Source organism: Carassius carassius, chromosome 29 (assembly GCF_963082965.1).
Source record: "Carassius carassius chromosome 29, fCarCar2.1, whole genome shotgun sequence".
NCBI classification, from domain to species: Eukaryota; Metazoa; Chordata; class Actinopteri; order Cypriniformes; family Cyprinidae; genus Carassius; species Carassius carassius.
The window spans coordinates 4,574,918-4,591,181 of NC_081783.1; the positions used below are offsets into that span (position 1 = coordinate 4,574,918).

The following is a 16,264-nucleotide window of genomic DNA, read 5'->3' on the forward strand; positions in this document are numbered from 1 at the left end:
GATTTTGTTGTTGTTGTTGTTGTAACATATATAAATGTACTGTCACTTATAATACATTTAGCACGTCTTTGCTAAAAGATAGTTTTGAGATTATTTCAACGTTTTTGCTTCTATTTCTTTGTAGACATAACTGATTGAAAGTTGAATGAACTAGTAAATTTTGTAAAAATATTGTTAAAAATTATTGTTGAAATAACTGCATCACTCCCAAAGAAAAAAAAGCTGATATACCGACTTAAAAAAATATGTTTATGTGTATTTATATATATATATATATATATATATATATATATATATATATATATATATATATACTGTACATATATGTAAAAGATTCAGAGTGTAACATGTTTCACAACAGTGATGTAATAACCAAAATATTAAACTAGAAAGCAAAGCAATTATGGCTGTACCTCTGGGTAGTACTATTAAAGGCAAAATGTAATTTTACTTAGGATTATCTGTGGGAGAATCAGACGGTTAAAAAATGCATAAACATATTTAAAGCTTGTGAATTTTAAACAAACATGCAGAATATATTCCTAAAGGCCAAGATGCTCAAGAATTGCTGATGGGCTAAACGCTGCAGAAATCGCCTGGAGTTAGACACAACTGGAGGTAATCAATACAAAGAGAGAAATTCAAGAGATCACTTCATGTTCTAAAAATGTGTTTGGTTGTAAATCTAGGCACATCTGCGCTATACCCGGTGAGATTCAAAAATGAAGGAGAATTTGAATTATTGAAACGCGGGTGGTTGAGAGCACAAACTGTGGACTCAAAGACATCCACTCCCATATTTTATGATGTTTTTGAAATGCTGAATGTACCATGACGCCAGATGCAAAGAAAATGTGTTTGACTGTGAGACCCCATAAGACTGTGAGGGCATATTCATACCAATCCAAATGAAGACGGGTTTGCAAGCAACATGAGGTGAAGCTACTGACCTCAGATACACCCCTGCTCTGAATATAGAGGCCTTATAGCGTTTGATTTGACTAGAGTTCTTGCATATTCATGGCCTTGCCAAGGATCAGTCAAGTATGGTGGAATTTACTTGATCTCCCACAACTAAAGTGTGTATTCAGACAGAAGCCCCTCCACCCCACCCCCCACCACCACCGGAGGGATTGACCTCTAAAATCACTGTCTGAGAACAGGGAGACGAAAGATAAAAGAAAGGCAGAGATGAGTGAAAGGGGTGGGGAAGAGGTTCGTGGTGGTGCTCGGAATGCAAAATGGACCACTGATGGTATTATGAGCCATATGGCCCATAAATATGTTGTATTTTGATGAGCTTTTCTTTGATGCTGACATCATTCCCAGCCCCGCTAAGCATCCCATTGACCTTCATCAGTGAATGTTTCCTGGGAGAAATGCATCCTTTAATGGTCCCTACAAATGTTCTTGCACCTATTCATCATGGCAAATTCAGACATGATGTTTCTCAGACATCGAGATGGGGTCGCTAAAGTTAAATAATGCTGACATTTGTGTCACTGCTTTATAGCTAATACGAGACACTAGAGATTTTTCACCAAATATGGGGCCAGTGGGTACAAGACATGATCTGATGTTCTAGATTCTCTACTGCAATATCCACTGTCTATTTGTCAGTAATGGCTCTGAGCTGATATCCAAGTTGTGGTTTAAAATGACTAAATAAGAAGAAATATTCTAGACCACTGCTAATGTATGAAAGTAAAAATTACCTTTACTGAAAGTATGGAATGGTAAGATACGACATAGAGCACTTTACTTCAGAAATGGAGATGATTCAACAGTCTAACTTCTTTCTAATAGATTATTTCAATAGTCTATACCGGTCAAAACATACAGGATAACTTTAAGATGTACAGAAATAACATGACTAAGGCATTCAAAGTTACACTCAATATATTTAAAAACTGAAGAGTTATAAGTTTATTTCAGCAAGAAAGAAAACAAAAAAGAAAGAAAGAAAAAAGGAAAGAAAAATAAATAATACACACACACACACACCCATATAATAATTTGCTGCAGTAGCTATAGTATTCACAGTACAAGGCGCCACACGGCACCATCTAAATAGGATTTTAATCACAAATACTTCAAGAATCTGATGCAAGGTTTCAAAACCTTCAACAAATATTACTTCATATTTCAAAATACACAGAAGCAGGAAGACAACTATGGCAGGGCAAATTACAAATCTAACCTGAATTATGTGTCATTCCATAATCTCACTATGTAAGCAGGCTTATGTATAATGAACCATGGCAGAGCGTTGCTTTTAACTGCATTTTAAAATAAAGGCCTCATGGTGAAAATGGAACATCAGCTATGTGTGGGTGTCACCTTAAATTACCATGCGCACAAAGCATCTGAGTGGATATACTGTAATTTGCAAGAAAAGTATGTAGAGGGGGATTTTCTTCAATAAGGACAAGTGGATGACATGATATTACAGAGAGAAAAAAAAAAAACAAGATCGTCTGTGATTGAATGCTAAAAAAATAAATAAAATATAAATAAAGAAGATGAGAAAAAAAAAATCTATTTTTGGGCACATAGTTCCTGATCATGTAGATAGTGTCCTATCACTGCATACATGCTCAGTTATTTTTTAATTTAGGCCCCTGGGGTACTGCCAGCTTACATTCCCGACCCCAGTCCTGTACTTTCTAACCTGCCTGAGAAAATGGCTACGCTGCAGACTCGATGTCTGGTCATTAGAAACATGCAGTTGATAGGTAAAATGAATGGTGTTTCAAGCTATTAGTGAATGTGCTCCTATTTAAGTCTCACGTTCCCACAGCTCTGTCTTCAACTTGATCTCTCTGACCTACAATCGCACAGCTCAGTCTTCCACTTCGCAAGAAAGGCCAGTCGCCGCAGTGATGCCACCTCTCTCTCCACCCCAATTTACATTTATGTCCCTCATCTGCTTTTATTTATTAACTATTTTGCATTTGCCACATCTACCTCCTATAGAACCATAGACTAGAATACAAGTATTCAAATGAACCTTCGTCTCATTAATGCGGGCAATTTTCCTCTGAGACAACTTATAATGTTTCCTTTGGACTGAGTTCGAAATTCTATTTAAAAATAATCAGCCTTTCCCTACTATGTTACAAGTTTTAGCTCTAACGAGTTCTATCAAACATTTCTGTGGGAAACAATTGTTTCAGCAGTGTGCATCTGTTCAGTTGTGCCTGTGGAATGCAACCCTATCTTGTTTGGTTTTCTGTCAAGCATGATTGGCTTTGGCATGTCAATCAAGAAAAAACATAGCTGTAATCTCAAGCTAGCACTCTTGTTTTTTTTTTGTATTTTTTTTTTGTTTTTTACACACAAAAAGTTGTTTTGCTAATAATTACTCTTTAGAATTGAACGTCTGATTGGAAGAAGAAAAAAAAAAACATCCCATAATCAAAGCCATACAACATCTCGCTATCTGTCACAGTCTAATATGTACAATGTTCCTTCAGTTGATGAATTGTTCCATTTTTCCTACAGTCTTCTTCAGTGAAGATGTGAAATGCTGTTTTGGCTAATATGAGCACACAACCATAAAACCAACAACCTCCCACTTTTTAAGTTTCAGATTTTCTTTTGCATATTGCATCTTGACGCATGCATCTTTGAGCCCATTTTGAAGCTCGGCACATGCGGCTGTCACCTTCCATTCTACATCTTTCTATCAGAAGGACAGTACAAATGGGAGCTGGAGCAGCGAGTGGTTAAAGAAAGGAAGTTGTGAATTACCTGTCTGGTGTGGATTTGTCCAGGTGCCTTGAAGCCCCCTTGACAGCTGCACTCTGAAACACTATAGGGGTCGGAGCTGCTGGAGGAACATTTGGAGAGTGAGTCACAGCCCACCACGAATGTGTTGTCCAGTGGGAGTTCCTGAATGACATGATGCTTCTTGGGAGCCACAGGGGTCTCTGGTTTGATCTGGAATGTTGGCTGAGGGGAAGCAGATTTGTAGTGCTTGGCTAAGTCAGGACTGTCGGGTTTGAAGGTAGTGGGTGTGGTAGCCCAGTTGTACTTTCCCATTGTCTGCTCCTCAAGTTCAACAGGGAGGTCTAAGGTGCCATTGATGTGCTCATGAGTAGGGTCATCGGACTTGGGTTCCTCAATGGTTACGAAATTCAGCAGCAAACTTTTTGGGGATCTCTTCTTCTTCTTCTTTTTCTTTTTAATCTGCCGACCCTCCTGGTTGGGTGATACCCACTCACCGCTCTGCTTGCTCTTCTGGACAACTTTGTGTCTCGGTGTCTGTCGACAGCGTACCAAAGCAGTCACAAAGATCACCAGAATAACTGTCATAGTCCCAGCTATTATAGCAATAACAACGATTACGTAGCCATTGGTCTGGGGTGTAACGTCGTTGTCCCCAATATTCCGTTCCAAAGGAGTCTCCAAACTCTTGCGTAGTTGTTCCTGGATGAATGTGGCATTGGAGACAGTATCATTCACAAACAAATGAACAAGGGCGATTGCGTGTAAGGACTCTGGTTGTCCCAAGTCCTTGACCATTACCACTAGCCTATGAAGTCCTTGGTCTGCTGCTACAATCTTCTCCTGCAGAGTTATGTTGCCTGTCGTTTTGTCAATGGCAAACAGGCCTCTTGGCGATCCTCCAATAATACTATACTGCAGCTCAGCGTTCATCCCAGTGTCATTGTCAATGGCAAATACCCTGGTCACCACTGAACCCGGGCTGGTGGTTGAAGGTACTAGATCATAGGAATAGTTTGAGGAGGGGATGACAAACACTGGTCGATTGTCGTTCACATCAACAACATTTATGGTGACCTTGGCATAGGAGGTGGTTTGCTTTTGACCTGCATCCACAGCCTTGACAACAAACGTGTAGGAACTTTGTTGCTCCCTATCAAAGGTAATGTTTGGTTTGATCACCCCGGTTTTGGGGTCAATGATGAAATTGTCCTTCCCATTTATGATCGAGAGAGTGACGACTGCATTGTCGCCAGCATCTGCATCCGTGACAGTGATCAAACCAACCGTCCCATACAAAGGCAGGTTCTCAGGCACATAGAAGTTGTACTCAGGATGGGTAAAGGCTGGACTGTTATCATTTTGGTCTTGGACTATTAGCTTGACCGTGACATTGCTTTGAAGAGGGGTAGAACCATTATCCCTGGCAATGACTGTGAATGAATACTTCTCCTGCTTCTCCCTATCTAGCCTTTTGACAACGGAAAGGATTCCAGAACGGGGATCTATATTAAACCCATCAGGAGCATCTGGGCCAAGACTATAAATAATAAGGGCATTAGAACCACTATCTGCATCTGTTGCACTGATTTTTATCAACTGTGTGCCCGGATCATTGTTTTCTGGAATGGACAGCTGGATTTCAGGCTGAGGGAAAACTGGGATGTTGTCATTCTCATCCTTTATTTTAATCAGGACCATTGCCGAAGTGTTCAGAGGTGGTTTCCCAGAGTCAGATGCAACTATCCTAATTGCATACTCTCGAGTGGTCTCGTAATCTAAAGGTGCAGCCGTTTCGAGCAAAAACTGGTCATTGAAGACTGGCTTTAGTCGGAAAGGTACATCATGATCAGTGTAACAAGTCACTTTACCGTTCAGATCTGCATCTCTGTCTGTCACAGTAATTAGGGCTATTTTTGTGTTAAGGGGGGCATTTTCAGACAACAGCACAGTGCCATTAACGAGATTCATTATATAACGGGTATCTATGGAGGGGACGTTGTCATTAATGTCTGTGACATTGACTGTAACTGTAGCCCTTGAAGGTGTAGAGCTTCCATCACTGGCCAGCACTATAAGCTTGTGCACCGGGTTGACTTCCCTGTCCAATGGCTGCTTGATGGTAATCAGTCCAGTTGTGCTGTCAATAGCAAAATGTCGTTTGGTGGCAGGGGAGATTTGGTTGCTGAAGGAGAAGTGAATCTGAGCATTGGATCCCAGATCAGCGTCTGTGGCATGAAGGTGAGTGACAGATGTTCCCATTGGGGCATTTTCAGGAACGTTTACCTCCACCTCGCTGTCCTTGAACACCGGCCGATTGTCATTCACATCTGAGACAGTGACCTGCAGAATGGCTGTGCTGGACTTTGGAGGGGTGCCACCATCCTCTACTTTAATTTTCATCACAAAGGTGTCCTTCGTCTCCCGATCGAGGCTCTGCTGGACTATGAGTTGGGGCCATTTGTCTCCTTCAGGCGTCTCGATGATGTCCAGGCCAAATTCGCTCACACTCTGGAAAATAAAAAAGTAGCAGTCTTGTAAACTGTTTGCAGTATATTTGACCAAGAGCAGTACATCTTTAAAGTGTTCAGGGAAATGCCAGTATGAGGACACCTCCACTTGATGTTTATACTTGAACTAAAAATCACCTGCATGGTGCATTTTTCTTGTTGTTTCAGTTGTTACTAATATTGTTGTTGTTGTTGTTGTTATTGTGCCTATTACTAGATCTTCTTTTTAATGTATGTGGGAATGTTTGTTTTGATAATCTCTCAGACAGAACTCACAGAAGTAAAAAAAAAAAAAAAACAGATATACAAATGCTAATGTGTTTTAGCCAGTCATTCATTCTGGCTTTCAACAGATGTTGGCTTTAGCTCCAGCATTAAACCTTGGGGTTAAAGTTCTTTAATCCTATGAGAAAATGCACAAGGTCTTCAAAATATTTACTTGAAAAGCCTGTCCGGGGGATATGATCCTATAAAGCAAACATTGGATCCCCACACAGCAAACAGATCCATTTAGCACCTGAAAACTAAACTATGCGCCGTAAATGATGCACTGAGCACAGTTTCTCTGCCCAAAGCGTATAGGACCAAGATGTGGTAAAAATCTAAAATTGTTTGTTTGAGAGGAAATGACCATGTGTAATTCCATATTTGAGTAAGCATTAATCGATGTACATATTCCTGTCTGAAATACTTCAGCAAGCCTTTTATTGACCCTTATGAAATATTTTTTTTTCTTCACTGACCTTTGCTGACTCCTTAATAAGCGTGCTTCGTTTATATTTTCTTAAAAAATGTAAAAACCATTTGCCTGACTGACAGAAAATTGCAGATTTAACATTCAGAAAAACATTTTCTACCAACCAATACGTGTAACAAAGTCACACTGCATCTCATAGCAATATAATATTAAAACATTGAGTTCTAGCCTTATCGCCTGGTGTATTCCACTTTGCTGCACACAACTTGTTGTTTTACCCAACTAGCAAGACTCTGATTTAGTGTATGGAAGTCAGCTTGTGGATTTCAAGTTCATACGTGAAGAAAGAAGCTGAAAAAGGAGTCAAAGAGATAAGCTTCCATTTTAAATATATTGCAAGACCACCACAGATTATAGAAAAGGGAAGAACCTTAACATAAAAAAAGCTTTCTCCCAGTAAGGAGCACAATCTAGGCAACAGCAAAGCCTGAGGAAAATGAAAACAAATGCATATGTAATCCCCCTGAGAATCCAGCTATGACTGTTTAAAATAATTGCCTTCCTACCGAAACTATCCCTAATATTTGTGATTACAGATCAGGCTACATGGTACAGCAAAATATCACACGTAATCTATAATTCCGTGGTTGGCAAGTGAGGGAGACAGGGGAACAGTGCCTGAATGAGAGTCAAGCACATTTGTGAAACAAAGAGGCTGTTTGAAGCTCTTTCAGTCAAAAACATTTCATGCTAGAACAAGAAAAGGCAACTTCCTTAAGAGATAAGCTTCCTGCTTCACATAAAGCTGGGATATATTACTCTGTCTAGGCACATATTTCAAATGTGATTACGATACATATATGCATTTCCCATGCTATGGGGAATCTTGAATCATTTAGTCTGGTACTAACAAACCACTCTCTATGGGCACACAACATGCAGCCACAAATTAACTACAATGGCAAATGACAATTTATATTTTAGGCTGACAAAGTAAGCTTTTCACATGCTAAAATCATGTAACATCCCCCTTTGGTGGATCTTGGCACAATTTTGTGACCATCTGTGGTCTACTGTCAGTACTACCAACACATGCAAATAACACACACATCAAAACGCATCCAAGTACATAATTAGCATTAAAACAGAAAAGTTATAAAAGGAACAATTTGGATGCCTACATGCAGAACAGCTTTTTTCTTTATTATACAGTCAACACAACTGAACAAATGTTACTGCCGTGGAGATGTACAGTTAATGTAACAATCAGCACAAAAATCAGTTTCTTGTACTTTTGGTTATGACAAATGTGGGTTACAATTTATCAGTTACAAATGCATGCATGTGATCTATGATTGTTTCGTAATTATACAGGGAGAAAAAACATGGATTAGTTAATGTGTCTAAGAGGCCCATAGAAAATAAGCCTGGGGAATTCTGATTATCTTCAGACAGACCCAGGTAGAGTAAAAAGAACATGAATCACAGGCCCAAGGGAAGTGACAAATGTCTGAAAATAATACAGGTAGTGCATAGGAATCTACATATTCATACCAACTGACCCATAGAGCATTATGAGGGACACATGGGATGAATCTCTTTTGTTCAATTTAAGACTGACGGGATGATACCGGGTGTAAGGCAAAGCCAAAAAAACTTAAAACTGAACGCAATTGTCTGGTGCAATCAAGAAATATATGCAAAAGCGATTGTCGGTTATAAATAACCCAAAGAGAGCGGTATTTTAACAGTAAAATATTAAGGATCAGTGGGCATCATTTTGCATAGTTCAACCACAGAGTTTCTCTCAGACTGCAGACTGGCTGAAGTATCTGCTGTATGAATCAATGAGATGACCTTCTACAGCAACGACTCAGAATGAACTCAGTATCAACAACCGAGAAACTGAATATTTTAGACCCTTGCACCATTGTATTGTGTTGGAACACTGTATGAAATGTTAAATACATATAATGCAACATATAAAAACATAAATATTACACGTACATTAAATTGTCTGTAAATGTTGTCACCTGAAAATATTTTTTTGATTCATTACCAATTAGCCAATCAGATCTAAGCCTTTTGCCTGTCACCTGGGTGAAACTTTAGCTGAACAATCTGCCAGAAATTAGGCACAAATTAAACCTGGAACCAACTGACAGGTAGTAATGTGATAACAACCTCCTACCATTTCCCCATTTTTACAGAATTCATTTTCACCTTATCCACTCATCCTTAAACTGAATGCACTTTTACTGATTCTCAAGAGAGTGAAATTCCAAAACGTTTGGTTTAATGAGCATCTCATAAGCTAATTATTTTAATTAATATTATTTACTTTATATACTGTAAGAGTTTCCTGGGAAACAAACCTTATGTGAGAAGTGTCAGCACCTTCAACTCAACTTCAGGCACAACAATTACTTTGTTCTAAGAAGATTATATCTTTTTCGAGAATCATTCGCAAGCCTTGTGGTGCAATATTCATGGAAACTCTTTATGACATGTTACTTGTCAGCCCTTGATCATTAATACATAATTCGACTGGCTCTTCTCGTTGTCTTGAAGTGAAATAACTGGAGAAGTGAGAAGTGAGAGCTTAAAAAATAAAATAAAATCACACTTTGGATAAATTATTTAAACTGAGCTAGTTTCTCTTCCAAGCTAGTTTCAAATCGGAATCAGACACAGATGAAAACCAAAATACTAATGAATTATTGAAATGAAATGGTAACAACTTTAATGCTGACCTTGACTCCCCCCAAATAAGAAATCCAACGGAGACTTTGCTGCAATGAAAGTCGTTTCGAAAGATCTCAAATGTGGCGAAGATCTAAAACGACAATGCTGGCGGTCTCGGGTGATTAAAAACACACAAACAGCTTCAAAAGGAGAGAAACGGCTTTCTTAATGTGAGGTTAGAGTGCTTAAATGGCAGGGTAAAAATAACAATGAGTTGGGTGGAACCCACAACAAAAAAGTCAATATCCTCATCCCATGAGTCTGATCTGATCCACATGCCTCCAGATAGGACTTGTAAAGAGGTTCTCTTTAAGTGATAAAATCTCTTCTAATGGAAAGCACTCCTCCAGCCATGCATGGTATTACTTTCTGTAGGCTGACCTTGATAGTGTCCAGAGGTGCTTCTGTGCATCGTTCCAGGTGACCTGGCAACACTAATGCTGATGGAACAATTAATATGGCACCGCAATTAAAACCGGGGTAGGCAATAACGGCCCTCTGTGTCATAAGCGAGGGCTTCCTCCTTAGGGGACATGACTGGAATGAGTAAAGAGCAGAAGAGGGATTGCTATCAGAGCTCTTTCAAAGCTATGCGCACAGCAGCTGTGGCCCACAATGCTAATCGTGCAGCTCCATGCTGACGGTGAGCTGGTCTAAACCATTACTGTGTGGGAGCTTGAGCGATTCGAACTCTCACAGGACCATGCAAACGCAGTCCAAGAGGTGGATTCACGGCCAGATGCTGTTTATGGGATGCTTTCAACAACCTCAGAGGATGAAACATATCCTCCCTTTCCATTTCTGTTTACTTAGACCTAGCCTCACCAAACTCACATGCATGATTCATACAAAGAGACACTATACTTGCAGACGAAGAACAAATGAAATCATCTGAAATGCAACAGAGCCTTTACATAGTTATTGTAATTGTATGAGGAAATGCACTGGTCATTTTCAAGCACAGACAATCGAGAGAGACGCAGCAGCTTGGCGCAGAGAGAGAGAGAGAGAGAGAGAGAGAGAGAGAGAGAGAGAGAGACTCTTTAAAAATGCAAATTGGTAACTTAATCAGACATGAAAAGCAAGGATTCGGCTAATTCTCAAAAGAAAAGGTACAAATTACTCTTTCACACTTTAATGACAGTCTTGGGCTCTTTGTTTCACACTGTATTTGAATTTCACGCTGTATTTGAATTTTAATTAAAATACAGGGCGACCTTTCTGGGGAATACTAGTTCATTCAGTGAACTGCACTACGTCGTAATCTTCCGCATTGTGACTGACAGCCCAGATGTATGCAAGTGTGCTTAGTGACTTTTTACCACTTCTGGGGTTAATGGGCCTTCTGACACCGTATAAAATGCTAAATTAAATACATAAGCAATGTATCTGCTACTGTATATATTTTTATAGCATGCATACCATTATCCTACTTTTCAGTTTGAGCGGACTATATTAATCCTCTGAGAATATTACGCTAGTTTCTCAGAAGACATAAATTAGAAGAAAGAACCATTCTCCCAATTGTTCATATCTATCTTGGTGCAATTAACAACTTACCTTACACAAAACAAAGGAAAACCTTGAGCCAATTATTTGTTTTTATTTATTTATTTATTTTTATTGCTTACTGTTCTATTTTTATTCTGTATATTGAGGGCCCATTATATGGCGGTGTCATTTAATAAATCACAGCTAAACGTTGAACTCACCTTGACAAGCTCGTAGTGTTGAATCCCATTGATCCCTATATCAGGGTCAAATGCGGAAGGGACAGGGTAGCGGCTGTTGATGGCTGTGTTTTCTGGAATGGAGATGTTGATAACCGTCGACTGAAAGAGTGGGGCATTGTCGTTGATGTCTTCGATGAGGAAACGGATCTTGACCAGTCGGAAAATCTCATCTGGTAGCACGGCGACCTCGATCTCGTAAAAGCAGCGCTTCTCGGTGAAGACTCCGGAACAGAGTTTCTCACGGTCAATGCGGTTGGCTGTGGTGAAAATCTCTCCAGTGCTTGCTTCTACCTTGACCAAAGGCACATCACCCGTCTTGTAGACAGGTTTAAACTGCAGCGCAGAAGACAGCTTAATGTCTGGATCTAGGTTCAAGTTTAGGTCTTTGCGCAGGTTTCCGATGCGCACATTCTCCGGCTGCTCCTCTTTTATGGTGTAGTCTTTCTCTTGAGCCCGGCACATCAAGAACAGGCAGGTGAGTAAAACCACCAGAACATGGGCCTCACTTGCCAAGTCCATACTCAGAGTAGGTGCTGCACTCTCTTCAAAGATCTGCAAGGTCTGCTAGAGGAAGATAAGTGGGGAAAAAAGAAAGATGGTCATATTCACAACTATGAAACACAGTTCTGATACAAATAGCTTTTTGATCCTTTGAAACATGAACTCTTTGGGGGAGCATTTTAGATTATTTTATAGATTAAAGAGATTAGTTAGCCCAATATAACAATTCTTTTCACCATTATTTACTTCCAAACCTGTATGACTTTCTTCTATGCATAAGAATATTCTGGTTGCTCTTCATCCATGCAATTACAATAATGGAGACTGAGGTTTTAAGTCTTTATCTATGTGCATGGGAGTAGCAATGTGAACAAATCATCTTGAGTTGGATCTTTTCAAAATAATCACAAAACTGCCACTGGACTGGTTTACTTCAAGTACTCATTGTGAGTCAACTCACCGAATCAGACTACTAGATTACTACCAGACGTAGTAGTGAACAGTTCACAAGTGGGGAGTATACTGTAGTGCATATGGACTACTTTTTTCCCCCTCACATTGCAATGAAATCCTTTAGTATCTTTGTCTTTCAAGTAAAAATATATAAACATCTCAAAACAAGACAGAAAAAGACAAACGATACTTGTTCTAATTGAAATCTTAAACTAGTGAAGTTTTTGTGAAAATGAGAGGGAAAAACACTATTTGCCAATGGGGTAAAACGAATCTAAACAGAAATAGAAATTGTTGAAATAGATTTTTTTCTGTGTTCCAATGAAGAAAGTAAGTTGTACAGGAATGGAACAACATGAGGTGGAGTAAATGACATGGTTTACATAGCTGGGTGAACTACAACTTTAACCACTTTTTACACAAAAGGAAAAAGACACTGATTTAACAAGATGATTCATTGTTTAAATTGTCAAATGCTACCAAATACAACATACAATTGCATTAGAGAGCCTCTCCAGATTTCATCCTGCGCATAATGGACTCTTGTATGCCATTGGCAACACTCAACAGAGCTAAAATGCATGATATCAGATTACAGTATGTTGATATTCTGAGCAGCCAAGATGTAACTGTAGTGCAAGTAAGAGTTTTATGATTTAAAGTTTAAGAATAAAGACATGAGTCCCAAATGACTGTCAATATCCCTCAGAAGAATAGGACAAAGCCATAATTTAAAAGCATCAAGACATGATTTATGAATCAGCATTTCACTGTTTGTTGCCAACTTGCTCGATGGCCACACAAATCCTGTCAGGGCATTATATAAATAAAAGTAGCCAGAGGGCTGAGGCTTTCACAATTTGCCAACAACTCAACTAGGTCACAGAGAACTGGTGGGGGAGATGCCTAACACTTCCAGACTCTGGGTTTTGTTAGTTTATAGAACTGTCCACGCAGTGCTATTTCTGTTTAAATGTAGTGCCCTTCACCTTAACCACATCAATAACTCCAAACTAAAAGAGTTTGACTTTCTTTTCAAATCAAAGTGATTGTAATAATATACAACTAGAACATTAATAAAAGTTACATTTTTATTAAACTTTTTTTTTTTTTTTTTTAGGAGTAGGCGTATCCAATATAACTTCAGCAAATTAATTACTCAAATATAGCATGTTACTTGAGCGACAAAGGAAAATTACAGCTCACGGCATAATGTTTTTGAAATGGGATATCCTGGAAATACTGTTAACAATGACTACCCATTTGTCAAGTCATTAATGTGTAATTCGTATGTGCCAAAAGGATGTTTGTTTAAAAACAAAGCCGAACGCAGCAGAGATACATGATCATGTACCTTGAAGATTTACTTCACACATCAAACATTTTTCACAAAGGCTGATTTCTTTAAACACACACAGAGCTGAAGGCCCCAATTTTTTAGCCGCTCAAGTCTCAGCTGTCACAAGATGCTCTGTTTTTCACAGTGAACACTCCGGCTGGACTGTAGAGACTCATAAAAGGTTTGTTGGGCAGACGAGCACCACTCAGAGTATTTACATGACAGTGATCAATGGCTAGCTTACTATCTGCAAATATTCTCAGACTGTTACGTTGTTCTTTGAAGAAAGTAGTGAAAAATGATTTGGTTTGCTTTTGAAGATTGCACCATTTTTGAGTCGGCGAGAGCAAAGCAATTACTATTCACCTACTGTACTCTGATAAGCCCGAAAGAGTCCAAGGCTGTATACGACAATGCATAATGAAGAGGACTTACTGGCTAAGGAGTGCATTGCAGTATAGTGCATCAAATATGAAAAGATGATCTACATCTAAATAACCGCAACTGACACTAGCCGTGACGCGCAATAAGGGCGACGGGTCTCTCGTTCTGCAAATTCCCCTGCATTTTTAAATCATCAGTTTACCGTCAACAATAACGAATCACACCATCCTGGGGAGAGAGAGAACGCTGATGAACCTGTATAACCCAAAATAGCACCAAACAGTGTAGACAGTATAAGCTCCAGCTCTCAGTAAGTGATGTCTGGCATTTTGTATGGAGCTCTGCTACCCAGGGACGTGGTGCTGGGATTAGACAATTCCACACGGGAGCCAACATGTCACTCCTCCCCATATTTAGGACAGTTTATGTTGTTGCGAAAACTCACGGAGCCATTTTCAGATTTACTCCTGGGAGCGATTCTTTCAAAACTATACTCTGAATTCGCAAAGCATTGAGTTTCAACTTTCCCAATCTTTGGAAACTTGCAGCTTGAGAGTGAACAGAGAGAATTAGCTTGGGGAAATTGTGCTCATGGGTATCGGTGTGACTTCCTCCCTGCTTGCGCAGGGTTCCAGTGATCTATTCTGAGCAGCGGACCATGCATTCCAGGGAGTATGCAAAAGCCGTCCTTCCCTCCGGAGCCTGGAGTGAGCAGCACACAGACTTTGGAGTGATTTACGTGACAACGTGATGGACAGGCCTGCCTGTTTTTTGATTTCGAGCTGAGCTGTCAAGGAAGAAAATAATTCTACATGTCAATCATGAGTTCACGCTGAATCTCTGTCTATATGAATCGGCAGGAACCGAACGCTGCAGAGGTGGAAAAATCGATACGGTTCAACCTACCAAATGGGCATCAGATTAAAACGATCCAATTTAATACGAACGGTAATTAAAGCAAAATGACATTTCGAATAATGATTAAAGCTGCTTATGGAAGTTAAACTGGGACAACTGCCTGAAGCGTGTCACTTAACTTGCTCTTAGCAGAAGCATCGCTCTCTTTATCGGTTTAAAGAAACCCCGTGTGTGCACTATTCTTTGACATTTTGATGTCTTGTTTGAGTTCGCCCTCCACCTTTTGCCATTGGCAGCTTGAGACCCAGCCTACCTGCTGTCCTTCTTGTGTTGTCAGGATGTCAGGCTTTTCATCAACAGAAAAAATGTTTTTTTTAATAATTTATTCAGGCTTTATGTTTCAGGAAGGCATCATTTTTAATCTAATAGGTGGTAATGAAAAACATCTGTTATTATTATTAAACATGAATATCACTTTTATTGTTGTGTTGTTGTTCTACAACATCACTATTGTATTTTCATGTTTCTTAATGAATTGCTCACATGTACCTGAACAGGCTAGACTGATGTGTCATATAAAGTTAGGATCCTTTTGAAACACACAGACTGACTTTGAGTAGCTTTGATGGCGACTACACTGATCCTAAGAACCAATGATCAATTGAATGATCAATAGGGAGGTATTAACATACCAAACAGGCTGCCAGCTGCAACAGATAAACAGATGTAGCAAACGTGATGGAGTCGATTTAGGTCCGTCAGCAAAGATTATGCATCCAAACAGTCATGTCTGCCATTTATCAATTTATCAAAGTTTCCATGCGGTCAGATGACAAAATAACAGCCAAGAAGGAACAGAGAGTGATTTTGTTTGCATAAAATGGTGCGCCATGAATCATGGTTGAGATTTTTGCTAATTTGAATCATAAATCATCATATTAAAACTTGATTTAATTCTTTAGACCAACACCAGGCAATTTATTGTGGGCACTTTCAGTGGAACGACATGTCAGTTGTTGATATATCATTCTCCCAAATTGATTTTATATGGACAAACATTGCAAAGTGTATAACATGCCACTGAAACTCTAAATCTTAAAAGCTGGTATTTGGTCTGTGATGCACCATTCATCTTCACTCTCCCCCTCTGAATTTTGCCTTTAATAAATAATGTATTAAGTCTGTAAGTTATGAATGACAGGAATTAGAAGCACAGGGGGATTTCACAAATGAAGGATAACATTTATTACAAGCTTTAAGATGACAGACATATATGCTTGCATCACTCGTTTTCCACTACACATTTTAGGATTTA

The 16,264-nt window shown here is 39.2% G+C and overlaps 1 protein-coding gene across 5 annotated transcripts in view; it reads right to left on the reverse strand.

Annotated features, from left to right (window-relative positions):
- LOC132109445 (protocadherin-11 X-linked-like) overlaps positions 1 to 16,264 on the reverse strand; it is a 183,045-nt gene that overhangs the window by 142,578 nt on the left and 24,203 nt on the right. For 4 of the 5 annotated variants that reach the window (XM_059515514.1, XM_059515513.1, XM_059515516.1 and 1 more), the window contains exons 2-3: positions 11,394 to 11,975; positions 3,754 to 6,240 (exon numbers count right to left, since the gene is read on the reverse strand). In XM_059515514.1, coding sequence (XP_059371497.1) covers positions 3,754 to 6,240; positions 11,394 to 11,975 — 3,069 coding nt within the window. Of the gene's footprint in view, positions 1 to 3,753; positions 6,241 to 11,393; positions 11,979 to 16,264 lie in introns of all 5 variants that reach the window. The other variant, XM_059515515.1, reaches the window with a different exon arrangement.